This window comes from Panthera tigris, chromosome C1 (genome assembly GCF_018350195.1).
Source record: "Panthera tigris isolate Pti1 chromosome C1, P.tigris_Pti1_mat1.1, whole genome shotgun sequence".
NCBI classification, from domain to species: Eukaryota; Metazoa; Chordata; class Mammalia; order Carnivora; family Felidae; genus Panthera; species Panthera tigris.
Window position 1 is genome coordinate 18,869,444 of NC_056667.1, and position 13,071 is coordinate 18,882,514.

At 44.4% G+C, this 13,071-nt stretch overlaps 1 protein-coding gene across 2 annotated transcripts in view; it reads left to right on the top strand.

The window, feature by feature from the left end:
* MACO1 (macoilin 1) overlaps positions 1-13,071 on the top strand; it is a 63,424-nt gene that overhangs the window by 43,374 nt on the left and 6,979 nt on the right. For both annotated transcript variants that reach the window (XM_042995275.1, XM_042995276.1), the window contains 3 exons: positions 6,105-6,263; positions 7,527-7,709; positions 9,884-10,004. In XM_042995275.1, the coding sequence (XP_042851209.1) occupies positions 6,105-6,263; positions 7,527-7,709; positions 9,884-10,004 (463 nt within the window). The remainder of the gene's footprint in view (positions 1-6,104; positions 6,264-7,526; positions 7,710-9,883; positions 10,005-13,071) is intronic.

Consider the following 13,071-nt stretch of genomic DNA (forward strand, 5'->3'; position numbering starts at 1 on the left):
ACCAACCATTTATATTACAGCTTACCTTAGTTGAGTGGGACGAGAGAGAAAATGAGATAGAGTTAGGGTCTGGAGTGGGTAAGAGGGATCCCTACCCGGCAGCTGTGCTTTGAAGGCGGCCTGCCCATCGGAGTGACGTCCTGAAGGAGCGCTGCTCTGGACAACCCCCGCTGTGGCTGGCAGGGAGGTAACTGCCGGAGGTCAGAGGTGGCTTCACAGGTTACAGGTTGGGTGCCATCTTTTAAAATCATCCGTGGGACGCCTGGGTGGCTCAGTCGGTTAAGCGTCCGACCTCGGCTCAGGTCATGATCTCGCGGTCCTTGAGTTCGAGCCCCGCGTCGGGCTCTGTGCTGACCGCTCAGAGCCTGGAGCCTGTTTCAGATTCTGTTGTCTCCCTGTTTCTCTCTCCTCCCCTGCTCATGCTCTGTCTCTCTTTTCTCAAAAATAAATAAACGTTAAAAAAAATTTTTTTTTTTTTTTAAATCATCGGTAAAAGTAGCCTGGAAAGGTGTCTGGACCTGATAGGTAACATTTTGAGTTGATTAGAACCCTGGCTTGGCTAATTGGGCACAAGTGGACATAGTTAGGCTCTAGACTCCAGACGCATAGACTCTAGACCTTTGCCATGCTGCAGTCTGTCTCCCACGTGGGGACCTCACTGGGCAGACCTCGCAAGGGTGGCAAGTGGGGCCACAGGAGTTGGGCAAGCAGGAAGTGCATTTATTTCCTGCCTGAGCATTTACCAAAGTTTTGTTAAGATCTGTCTGGCCCAATTTTTTTCTTTTTGGTTTTTTTTTGGGGGGGTGAGATTGCAGGTCTAGAGTAAAGTTCCCTTTTATATCTTAATCGTCTGTCGTATAGGGAAGAGAGTAGAATTTAGCTCTGATAAAAGGGCCTGAGTTTATGGATGCGTTGTTTCTTTTTCCTCCTTTCTTTCGATCCCTATTTACAGAAATCAGTTTTAAGGGTTACATACTGTTACTTCTGCCTCATTTTCCTCCTGACCACTTGCTTCTAATTCAGGTGGCAGCTATTGACATTTTCGTAAAATCCCATGAATGCATTTGAAGATTTAGCATTAACCTCTAACCCCATTTAATCAGTACCTCTTGGACTTCACACCAATAAATTACATATCTGCATTTTACCCAGGAACTTTTGGCCTTCAGCACCAAAGGGTTAAGTATACCCTTAAGGCAAGTAGCAGGTATTTGTCTGCTAAATGTCCCTGGTGCTTTGACTAGCTTGATTCAGTTCAGTTTACTAGTTCACAGAATTCTTTTAAAACTTGTATACATTTTTCCATCGAGCGTGTCTCAAAAATTGAGATATATCTTAGAAAATAGGAACGTATAGTGCATCCATACAATGGAACATTATGCAGCAGGTAAATTGTTTATGCAAAATTCCTAATGGTGTGGGAGGGCACTTAAGATGCACATACTATGTGTGTGGTACTCTCTCACCAGCATTAAACAATATTAACGTGCATGAAGAAAGAGAAAAGAGAAACACAGAACGGAAGTAAACCAAATGTGAACAGTGAATGGTTCCGTCTGGACGAAAGAACTAAGATTATTTACCTTTTTATTCTAGATTTCTGCTTTTCTATTATATGCGGTTCTTACTATTGCCTGGGTGTCACTTTTGCGATAAAAAATAAACCTAATGAGGGATTGTAAATTACCACCTACCTCAGTAAAGATTCAAAATATAGTGAACATTTAGGGGCACCTGGGTGGCTCAGTCGGTTAAGCATCTGACTTTAGCTCAGGTCATGATCTTGCAGTTCACGAGTTTGAGCCCAGCATTGGGCTCTGTGCTGACAGCATGGAACCCGCTTTTGACCCTCTGTCCCCGCCTCTTTCTGCCCCTCCCTCCCCTGCTTGTGCGCGTGTGCATGCTCTCTGTCTCTCAAAAATAAATTAACATTTAAATAAATAAATAAATAAATAAATAAATAAAATATAGTGAATATTTAAAAATAAAATAAAATATGGTGAACATTCGGGGCACCTGCCTGGCTCCGTAGGTTAAGCATCTGACTCTTGATCACAGCGCAAGTCTTGATCTCTGAGTCATGAGTTCAAGCCCTGCATTGGACTCTGCACTGGGTGTAAAGCCTACCTAAAAAAATACATACATACACACACACACACACACACACACACACACACGTATGTATATATATTTTTTTATATTTATATATATTTTATATATACGCATATATGTAATTGTCTCTCAGGAAAAGCATCGGTGTTTTTTTAAGTTTATTTATTTAGTTTGAGAAAGAGATTGCATGAGTGGGGGACATGCAGAGAGAGGGAGGGGGAGAGAATCCCAAGAGGTCTCTGTGCTGCCAGTGCACAGCCCAACATGGGGCTCGAACCCACGAAACCCCAAGATCATGACTTGAGCTGAAACCAAGAGTAGGTCACTTAACCGACTGAGCCACCAAGGCACCCCAAGAAAACGTTAATTTAACCTTGAATGTTCACTATATATGTATAACATTCAAGGTTAGATTAACGCTTTCTCTGAGAGACAATGAAAAATTTCCCCTCGTAAGTTTTAAAAATTCCTGAGAGTTTTCCATTTAGCACTTTAAGGTATCTCGCGCATCACGCGGTGTTCGTATAGATCGGCGTTTCTTAAACTGGGAACGCTGGTGTCAGCTCACAGGTTTGCTGTAGCTGTTTGGAGAATAGTAATTCAGAATTTTACAAAATTAAGGGCAGTTATGAAAATCCTGAAGCATTTTTTTTTTATTAAAAGAATTTTTTTTAATGTTTATTGATTTTTGAGACAGAGGGAGACAGAGCACGAGTGGGGGAGGGGCAGAGAGAGAGGGAGACACAGAATCTGAAACAGGCTCCAGGCTCTGAGCTGTCAGCACAGAGCCCGATGCGGGGCTCGAACTCACAGACCGCAAGATCATGACCTGAGTCGAAGTGGGCCGCTTAACCGACTGAGCCACCCAGGAGCCCCCTGAAGCATTTTTTTAAGTTTATTTATTTATTTTGAGAGAGCACAAGCAGAGGAGGGGCAGAAAGAGAGGGGGAGAGAGAATCCCAAGCAGGTTCTGTGCTGTCAGCATGGAGTCCAATGTGGGGCTTGAATTCACAAACTGTAAGATCATGACCTGAGCTGAAATCCAGAGTCGGACACTTAACTGACTGAGCCACCTAGGCGCCCTGAAAATCCTGAAGCATTTTTCACTTCTCTGTCTTGTAAGATTAGGTGATTTTATTTTAAAAATAAATAAACTTTATTGAAGTACAACACACATCTGCAAACATGCACGAATCCTAAGTATACAATTTATGAATTTTCGTAACCCTCGTAACCACGCTCTTCTATTTTTATTGCATTGTCTGACAAAATTTCATAATTATACATAAGAAAATATATTGTTGTTCAGGGTTCTATGGTCTCTGGAAGTTACGCTTAAGATATCTTGCTTTTTTGTTCTCATGATTACATTAACTCTCCGAGTTTTTACATATTTCAAGGAACTCTAAATTTCCATTCAGAATATTGTCGTTATTCTAAGTTCAGGATAGGGAAATTGGCCTTCAGAGATTAAAGATGCAAAAAAGTGAAAACTGCAAAATTACTGACAGCTAGGCTCAGCAGATTTAATTTTTCTTTCATTCCCAACTGCGGCTGGTTGTGTGGAACTTGATTCCTGTGCCTCCGCATATGATACAGCTCAGGTTGCTAATCTGAAGAAGCAGATCAGCAGCCAGCGGTAAGTGTGTCAGGCCTAGAAATCCTAGACCAAGCTGGGAGGGACTTGAGAGGTCATTAGCCCAAGATAGGGAAACTGAGTCCTGGAAGGTTACGTGCCTTGCCCAGGGTTGCGGAGTTGGTACCAGAGCTGAATCTAGAATCCCGATCCTAAACCCCATTAGTAAACCACGCTAAGCCTCTATGCTCCTCTTAAAACTCACCCTTTCTACTAAAAATGCAGTCCTCAGACTTTGAAATCGACTTCTCCGGAAAGATGAATAACCTAGCATGTTTTTCAGCCAAACTTCTTAATGGGGATAACCTGACAGCATTGACCTGCTTTGGGTTGCTTCGGGTGAATGAAGGATGGTGTCGGGTTGATATAAATGCCAGTCTGTAATTGTTTAGAGCAGTTCTGGGAGGACATTCATCTGGAATAACCCTGGCAGTAGGGAAAGTATGGCGTGATGTCGACTTGTGACCCCTTCCCTGGGGAGTGAGCTGCGTCAGGAGACCCAGCAGCATTCTGGAATACTGGGTCTCAAGTCTCTTCCGGGACACAGGACAGGGGGACAGGCTACTGTTCCTGGGCACTGACCATCGATGGCTTACGACTTTTTTGCTTTTGAGATTTTGTTTCAGGTGACAAAAGGTAGATCAGTAAATAAACTGCTCTTTGGTTTTCTAAGGGAGGCCAGGCAACATATGTTTAGTACGTGCTGATCACTGTGGCGGGCCCTGGGGACTTAGTGCTTAACAAAACATGGCTGTAAGGACTTAGTCTGTGGGGCCAGCCGTTCTGGGGAGAGATCACCACTGCCATCCAGAAATCTCGGTTCTGTTGGAATATCAGATCAGTGAAATGCACAAGGATCTCATCGTAGCAGACTGACTTTTGCCCGCCTGTTTGTCAGAAAGGATATCCTCTCAGTCCCACTTGGCGGCCAACCTCGGCCTGACCTTCAGTGCCACCCTCCACAGTCCCATCCACCAGACCCTTTCTGCCCTTTCTCACTCTCTTCCCAGAGTCCAGGCTTTCCTCAGAGGCCAGGCTCGTTCCGTCCCCAAACATCTGTGACCGTCCTTACTTTTGAGTATGTTTTCCCCTTGTTTAGAATGCCCCTTCCCCCTCTTCTACTTCTCTGGATCCTGCCCAGCCTTCGAGGCCCAACCTGGTTCTCATCTTCTCTTGTCAGCGCTCCTGTGGCACTTGTACCCATACCACGGGGAGATGACAGAGCCACAGTTCAGCCTGCTGAAGGGGACAATGGGCTCTGGAGCCTGTATAACCGTGGGCTGGAACCTTTCCTGAATCTAGACTTCTTCATCCGTAAAAATGGGAGTCATAATCTACCCTTAGCCCACAGTTGTGTGTACTAAATGAGTTCATAGCATTAAAGCCTGTAGAACAATGCCTGCGCATAAGTTCTCCTTAAATTTTAGTTATCATTCCTTCTCGCATATATTTAATCACGGCCTTCCTTGCGGTAAGTGTTTAATCACTTTAAGTAGCTGCTTACTGGCCCCTAGTGAAATTATAAAGCCCTCTCATGAAGAAAGAATCCTGATTTTATGCTTTCTGTTGACGCTTTTCAGTCCTACACGTGCATATAAGAGTTCCCCAAGACATAGTGCTTAAAACGAAGCTATTACTGTATTAAAGAAAACAGATGGAGCCAACGCAAGAAACTGAAGAGAGAAGATAGGCTTCAGCTCACAGATGGAGTTTGCTTATGATTCTCAGAGCATGTCATTTGTTCTTTTTTTCATTGTTGTTGAGTCTTGCGAGTCCTGCTGTCATAGTCACCGGAAGTGTGAACACCATTTAGCAAAGATGCTAGTAATTTCAGAGGTTGTCTTAGACACTCCTCTAGGCCCGTGGTGGGAGGGAATCTCAGAAGGTAAATTCTGCTCTGTCAGAATATACCAGGGCAGGTGGGTCATAAGCTGGTCGTTACTAATACATCCCCCTTGCTGCGGGGCAAAGGAAATTCACCAGGGTGTGTGGGTGTTGCAGGGGGAAGGGTTGGTGGGGGGAACCCAAGCCTTCAGGCACCCTCCCTCTGTCTTTCCTTCCTCCTTCCTTAGCAGCTCAGGAACTCACAAGTCCCTCACCTGTCCGTGTTCACAAACATTTGGAGGAAACCCACAGTTACTCTCTGGTGGTGGGAAGAGGCGGGGACCCAGGCAGAAAGAAGCACTCCATAGAAAGCCTGTCGCAGGCAGGCAGGCATCCCGGTGCTGGCAGGAGCCACCGAAGGGAGGGGTCTTCTGCCCTGTGCCCGGCGGTCTGGGACTTGAGCCAGGCTCTCCCGCAGAGGCCCGTGGGTGTCCTTTCCGGGATGAAAATGCCACATTTCTCCCTCTCCTAGGCTGGAACAAGATATTAAAAAGTTAAAGGCTGATCTGCAGGCCAGCAGACAAGTGGAACAGGAGCTCCGCAGCCAGATCAGCTCCCTCTCCAGCACCGAGCGAGGGATCCGCTCAGAGATGGGCCAGCTCCGGCAGGAGAACGAGCTGCTGCAGAACAAGTACGTGCGCCGCGCGGGCCTTCGGTCAGGAGCCAGGCGGCCGCACCGTCTGTGGCTTGGAGCACAGGATTTGCGATGCCGGAGGGACCTGGCAAGGGGGGTTTTCGATGAAATGTTTAAAGTGTTCAATTTAGTATTAGGTAGCCAACATATTATAAAATCTATAAAAACATACTACATTGCAACCAGTTTATTAATATTAGTATTTTTGGCTCATTTAATAACTTCTTCGCTTAGTTTAAAATAGTTATTGCGCCTTTGTGATAATATAAGTAAAAGTGATGAGAAGTAGTTCCGCTACAATGTGAAAATCTTGCTCCTTTGAATGAAAGTTTCCAGGGGAATAATGCACTCTATTTACCTTCATCTCTGGAACTCAAAAATGACATTGAACTTTGATTTTATTTGAAGAGGCAAGCAAAAGCCAGCTCTTCTGTGTGCATTTGTTTATGCTTCCCGTTGATTCGTCCTGGAATTTCTTCTTGACTCAATACGAATATGTCATTTTTTTTATTTTCTTCAATCTCTGCAGTGTGTGCCTGGGGTAGTGATTACTATTCTAGGCTGTGGGCTTTCCCCATTGAAAGAGAAGTCCTTCAGCATTTTTGAACAGCATAACTCGAGTGTTACAGCTTATTATAAGCAAATAACTTCTCCATTGCTTCTGGCTCACATGTGGGGGATGGAGAACATCTCACCTTACACTGATACACTGAGATAGACTCACCTTATATCGATAGGTAAAGCTGGGGGTGGTGGGAGGCAGGGAAGGGACTGTGGCTAAAATTTCTGTCTGAAATGAAGCACCGTGTGACTCTAGCTCCAGGATCTATTTTGGGATCCTCAGAAAACATCTCACAGCTGGAAAGGAAAGGCTGTATTCAGGCAAAGAAAAACCTCCCCTTCCCACCCTTGACCTCAGTTTCAGCGGGGCTGGATAAAGTTTCTTCAAAAGGTGCTTTGGGGCACTAGACTTAGTTCTACAGCTATCTTTCCCTCTGATGGAAACTTGTTTTATGCCTCTTTTCTGGATTACCTTCTGTAGATCACTTACCTTAACAGGCTAGGTCTTACTCTGTATCTTGCTAGGCAACCTCTCTGTTGATGTTTTGGGATTGTTAAATAATAACAACATTATGTTTTTCCTGGGATCTCTGGGAGCTGACTCTTATGATTTGCTGTTCAAAAGAGGAGCCATGTTCCTCCAGGGTTCCGAGTGGGCATTTCTAATTACAAAACTCTATGATAATCATTTCCATATAGATTACATAATGCTGTGCAAATGAAGCAAAAAGACAAGCAGAATATCAGCCAGCTGGAGAAAAAGCTGAAAGCTGAGCAGGAAGCCCGAAGTTTTGTAGAAAAGCAGTTAATGGAGGAGAAAAAAAGGAAGAAGTTAGAAGAAGCCACTGCTGCCCGGGCCGTTGCATTTGCTGCTGCGTCGAGGTATGTCTGCGTCACCCGAGCGCTTCCTCTGAGGTGGGCCTGCCTTGCAGCAAGACAGGCATGGGGATTTGAGGCCTTGGGCAGGATTGGAATAGAGCGATCGTGCAGGGATAGGTGGCCACCGAGCACTGTTGCATGAGCTGGCCAAGCCCCGTCTGTGCAACTCGCACTGTCTTGTAACAGCTTCGTCCTTTGGTGACCTCATCGATGGAGTGGGAGGAGGGACTCACCACGGTTCCCGCACCCGGGAGCAAAGTGCTGCTTGTAAATGGGTTTCCAGTCACTTTGTGTGTGGCCAGTAACTGCTAAACGCTTGGAGAGATTCCAGTCTGGGATTTTATTCCCTTTATAGAGCTGTCGCTACTCTCTACTCTCAGGTGTGTGTGTTTCTGGAGTTTTTGTCTTAAAATAGAAGACAGGGAAAATGTTGCTTGCCCAAGTACTTTGTACTGATCGCTCCTGTCTTTGTTGGCTATCAGCAAACTGTCAAATGAACTGGAAAAGATGAAAGGAAACTTAGGTCACTATTAGATATCATTGAATTTGTGGAGTGAGGAGAACTGGGGACTACTTCTACACCATTGAAAAGGGTGTAAGGATTCCAGAAACTGATATGTAATTGCCGCCTGAATTCCAGCAAGGAGAGAAGATCGTTTAGAGAACTCTTGGGCGGGGGGAGAGCGCTGGCAGCGGAGGGGAGGGGGTGCTCTGCTTCACTTTATCACTTTTTCCCTTCTGTGTTTGTTTTGACTAGTGAATTCCATCTGTGTGTAGGGGTCAGTTATGGGTTTACAGTTGCAGGGCGAGGGTAAACTATTATTTATTTCATTTTAAGTCTTGACCCTAATTTGTATCTACGTGATACATCTCTACCATCGTTCTTCCTTAAGTTTTGCTCTTTGCCTTACGACATGTTAAAAGCCTTCTCTTGGGCTCTGTAGAAAAACTGATGGACCATCGTTTCGCATTTAAGGAAATAATAGCCAGAGAGAACTCGTTCCTCCTGTGTGAGCCCGCCACCCCCGGTAGACTCTCTAGTGCACGTAGCTGAGCTCACTTGGCCCATCAGCGTCTATAAAGACTCACAAGACACTTTACGAGCCTGCCTAGCACGTGGGGGTTTTGTTTGTTCATTTGTTTAAAGATTTGTAAGCACAGACTTCTGAAAAAAGCCCAAGTTTCTGAAGCACTGACACTGGCAGGAGATTTTTCTGAGCAGTCACCTGGTGTGGCTTGTGCTGTCCTTAATTCGTCCAGCACCTACCCTGAAAAAAAGTCCACTGAGGAGGATATGACAGTCCCTTAACCAAGTTGTTCAGTGCCTGATAACTGAGAATCAGGACCTTGGTTTCAGTCTCTTCCCTGACTCCCTTTCGCTTCCAGCCAAGCCTGTTTGTTTTGGTCTTCTCCTTTAGATGGCCCTTGTCTGCCAACCCTTCCGTAGAGGCCGTCTGTATTCCCGAGTAAATCTCCAGGTGTAAGTCTCTCGCTGGACCTTCCTTTTTGGTAGGCACAGGACACCTGCTTTCTCCATCTGGCTGTTTCTGTGATGTGAAAGCTTAGTCAGCTTCAGAGTGGCCATTGCCATCACCTTTTTTAGTTTGTCCTTAATACGGCCCTGAGAAGCAGCCTGATGCTGTGGCAACTTCACGATTCAAGGGAAGTGAACTTGCCGATGCATAGACCCTCAAAAGTGAAAACTTTTTAGCTCACTGCCCCCTGCTGGAGACAGCACTTGCCCGGGGCTCTCTTACTCAGCTCCTGGGCACCGCCTCAGGTCACGTGGCCTGGTGGAAGCTGGCTGCATTAGGAAGCTGGAAAACCTCACTTCTTATCCCAGTTCTGAGAGCTACCAGCTACGTGGTGTTGGACTAGTATTATATCTGTGTGGTCTCAGTTTTCTTATCTGGAAAATGGGACAATATGTCCTGCCCTTGCAAAGAAGGCAGAATGGGTAAAGTACCTCACTTTACGCCTGGCTTGTATTAGATACCCAATTAATGATAATTATTTTAGATCATTGTTGAAACAATCAAGGAACAGAGAATGAGCAGACTGAGCCAAAAACTAAAACCTGACCAACTCCGGAGTAGAAGAGAAATATCAGTCCTGCAGTGTAAGTAAACCATACAGTCTTTTAAATCCCTTTCTTTCCTTCTCTTTTTTTTCAAAAGGGGGGAGTGCACCGAAACCTTACGGAATCGGATCAGAGAATTAGAAGCAGAGGGCAAGAAGCTCACGATGGACATGAAGGTGAAAGAAGACCAGATCAGAGAACTAGAACTGAAAGTTCAGGTACGGGGGGCGCAGAGGACTTTCTCGTACTTGGGTTCCTCTTCTGTGTTAGCTGTGTGCTCACTGCTGCAGTGTGGAGATGGTGCCTTTTGATAAGAGGCCAAATCCCACCACCTCGGAAAATCTCTGAAGGCCAAAAAGAAGCTCTAGCCTCGTGCAGCTCGTTCAAGTCACATTTAATTAGCTGGATTCTAACACAACCAGGAATGCTGATGGTCCTTTGACATGGTTTATACCAGAATTTGACTTCCTGTAGATTCATCTCATTCTTTCAGGTTATAGGCCAGACTAGTATCTTTGGAACGTGTATGCCTCTTCTTAGCCCTAAACCTCTGTCCATTACCAGGGAATTCACCGTTCTGGATGGCTCTGCACCTTGCAGATTGCAGTTCTGAGCAGTGCATGAGAGGAAAAGCTGCCAGTGCTATGGACACGACCAGTTTTCTGACCCATGTGGACTTTAGCCAAGTATTTGGCATTGGTTCTGCAAAGGGACATTTAAAAGTAACGTTAGAGGGTGCCTGGGTGGCTCAGTCGGTTGGGTGTCCGACTTCAGCTCAGGTCATGATCTCGCGGTCTGTGGGTTCGAGCCCCGCGTCGGGCTCTGTGCTGACGGCTCGGAGCCTGGAGCCTGCTTCCCATCCTGTGTCTCCCTCTCTCTCTTCCCCTCCCCCGCTCATGCTGTCTCTCTCTCTCTCTCTCTCTCTCTCTCTCTCTCCCTCTCTCTCCCTCTCTTTGTGTCAAAAATGAATATACATTAAAGAAAAAAAAAAGTAATGTTAGGATCCCTGGGTGGCTCAGTCGGTTAGGCATCCGATTCTTGATTTCAGCTCAAGTTGTGATTTCACAGTTTGTGAGATCGAGCCCCACGTCGAGCTCTGCACTGACAGCGAGGAGCCTGCTCGAGATTCTCTCTCTCTCTCTCTCTCTCTCTCTCTCTCTCTCTCTCTGCCTCTCCCCTACTTGCACATGCACACACTCTCTCTCTCTCTCAAATAAATAAACTTAAATCAAAAAAAAAAAGGGAAGTCGCTAGAGTAGATGACACAACTTGGAGACCAAGCCCAAAGTGTGTAATAAAAGTGGCAGCACAAATGGATGGGACAGTGAGGATCAGTCAGAAAAAGGCTTTGGAACAGTTAAATGACCAGGAAAAAAAGTTAGCAGCTCATCTCCTACCACACAAAAAGAAATTCCAGATGAAGAGTTGAATTCGGGGTGAAAAGAAGCATTTTGTTTTAAACTGGGTGAAAATATACTAGAATTTATTTGATCTTGAAACCGGGAAAAATGTTCTAAACGAAAATAATGGGGAAAAAAATCACAAAACAAAAAAAAAAAAAAACAAATCAAAAAAATCCATTGAGGGGGGTACAGGTATTGCAACAAATATAAGGAATTAATACTCTTGATATGTAAGTAGCTCATAAAATTTGTTAAGTGAAGCTCAGTTGGAAAAATAGGCGAAAGATGTGAACAAATAATTCACAGAAGAAAAAGAAATGGCTGAAAAGAATATAAGAATATATCCTCATCAATCACCAAAGACCTATAGATTAAAATTAGATATCATTTCTCTCCTGTAGAAATTTGTTTCTTTTTTTTTTTTTTTAATTTTTTTATGTTTATTTACTTTTGAGAGAGAGAGAGAGACAGAGCATGAGCAGGAGAGGGGTAGAGAGAGAGGGAGACACAGAATCTGAAACAGGCTCCAGGCTCCGAGCCGTCAGCACAGAGCCCGACGCGGGGCTCAAACTCACGAACCGCGAGATCATGACCTGAGCCAAAGTCGGACACTTAACCGACAGAGCCACCCGGGTGCCCCTGTTTCTTTTTTTTTTTAATGGCATTATATTTGGCATACAATGTGACTTTAGTTGCAGGTGTACAACGTAGTGATTGCACACAACTCTGTACGTCATGCTGTGTTCAGTGCAAGTGTCCCCATACAACACTAGGGTGTAGTTGCAGTACCTCGACTGTATTCCCTTTTCTGTACCTTTTTATCCTTGTGACTTGTTTATTCTGAACTAGAAGCCTATACCTCTCACTTCACCCCGCACCCATTTTGCCCACCTCACAATCCCCTTACCCTCTGGCAACCACCAGTTCTCTGTATCTTTGGGTCTGTTTCTGCTTTCGTTTGTTTCTTTGTTCGTTTGTTTCGTTTTTCAGATTCCTTACATCAGTGCCGTCACATGATACTTGTATCTCTCTGTCTGCCTTATTTCACTTAGCATAGTGTCTTCTAGGTCCATCCGTGTTGTCCCAAATGGCAAGATCTTGTTGTTTTTTATGGCTGAGTGATACTCTTCTCTGTGTGTGTGTGTACAAATACATATCACATTTTATTTATCCACTCAGCTCTTGATGGACCCTTGGGTTGCTTCCATGTCTTTGCTATTGTAAATAATGCTACAAAAAAACATAGGGGTGCATGTTTGGTGTTTTTGTTTTCTGCGGGTAAACACCCAGGTGTGGAATTACTGGATCATATGGTATTTCTACTTTTAATATTTTTTTCCGGAACCTCCATACTGGCTGCACCAGTTTACATTCCCAGCGACAGTGCACAAGGGTTCCTTTTTCTCCACATCCTCACCGACATTTGTTATTTCTGGTCTTTTTGATACTAGCCTCTCTGACAGGTATAAGGTGATTTTGTTATTTTGCATTTTTCTGATGATTAGGGACGTTGAACATCTTTTCGTAGTATGTCTTCTTTGGAAAAATGTCTACTCAGATCCTCTGCCCATTTTTAATCAGATTGGTTTTTTTTTTTGGTTTTGAGTTGTGGAAGTTCTTTATATATTTTGGATATTAACCCCTTACTGAATATCTCTTTTGCACATATCTTCTCCATGTAGTAGGTTGCCTTTTCATTTCGCAAAAGTATTTTGGTGTAGTCTCAATAGCTCATTTTTGCTTTTATTTTCCTTATCCCTTGTGAAATTAGCAAAGAATTTTTAAATGATAATATCAGCCTGGGTGAGGATAATAGAAACAGGCCTCATAATTGCTGGCAGAAGTGTAACTTTCTAGAAAAGTTCATATACTTTATTTCCCT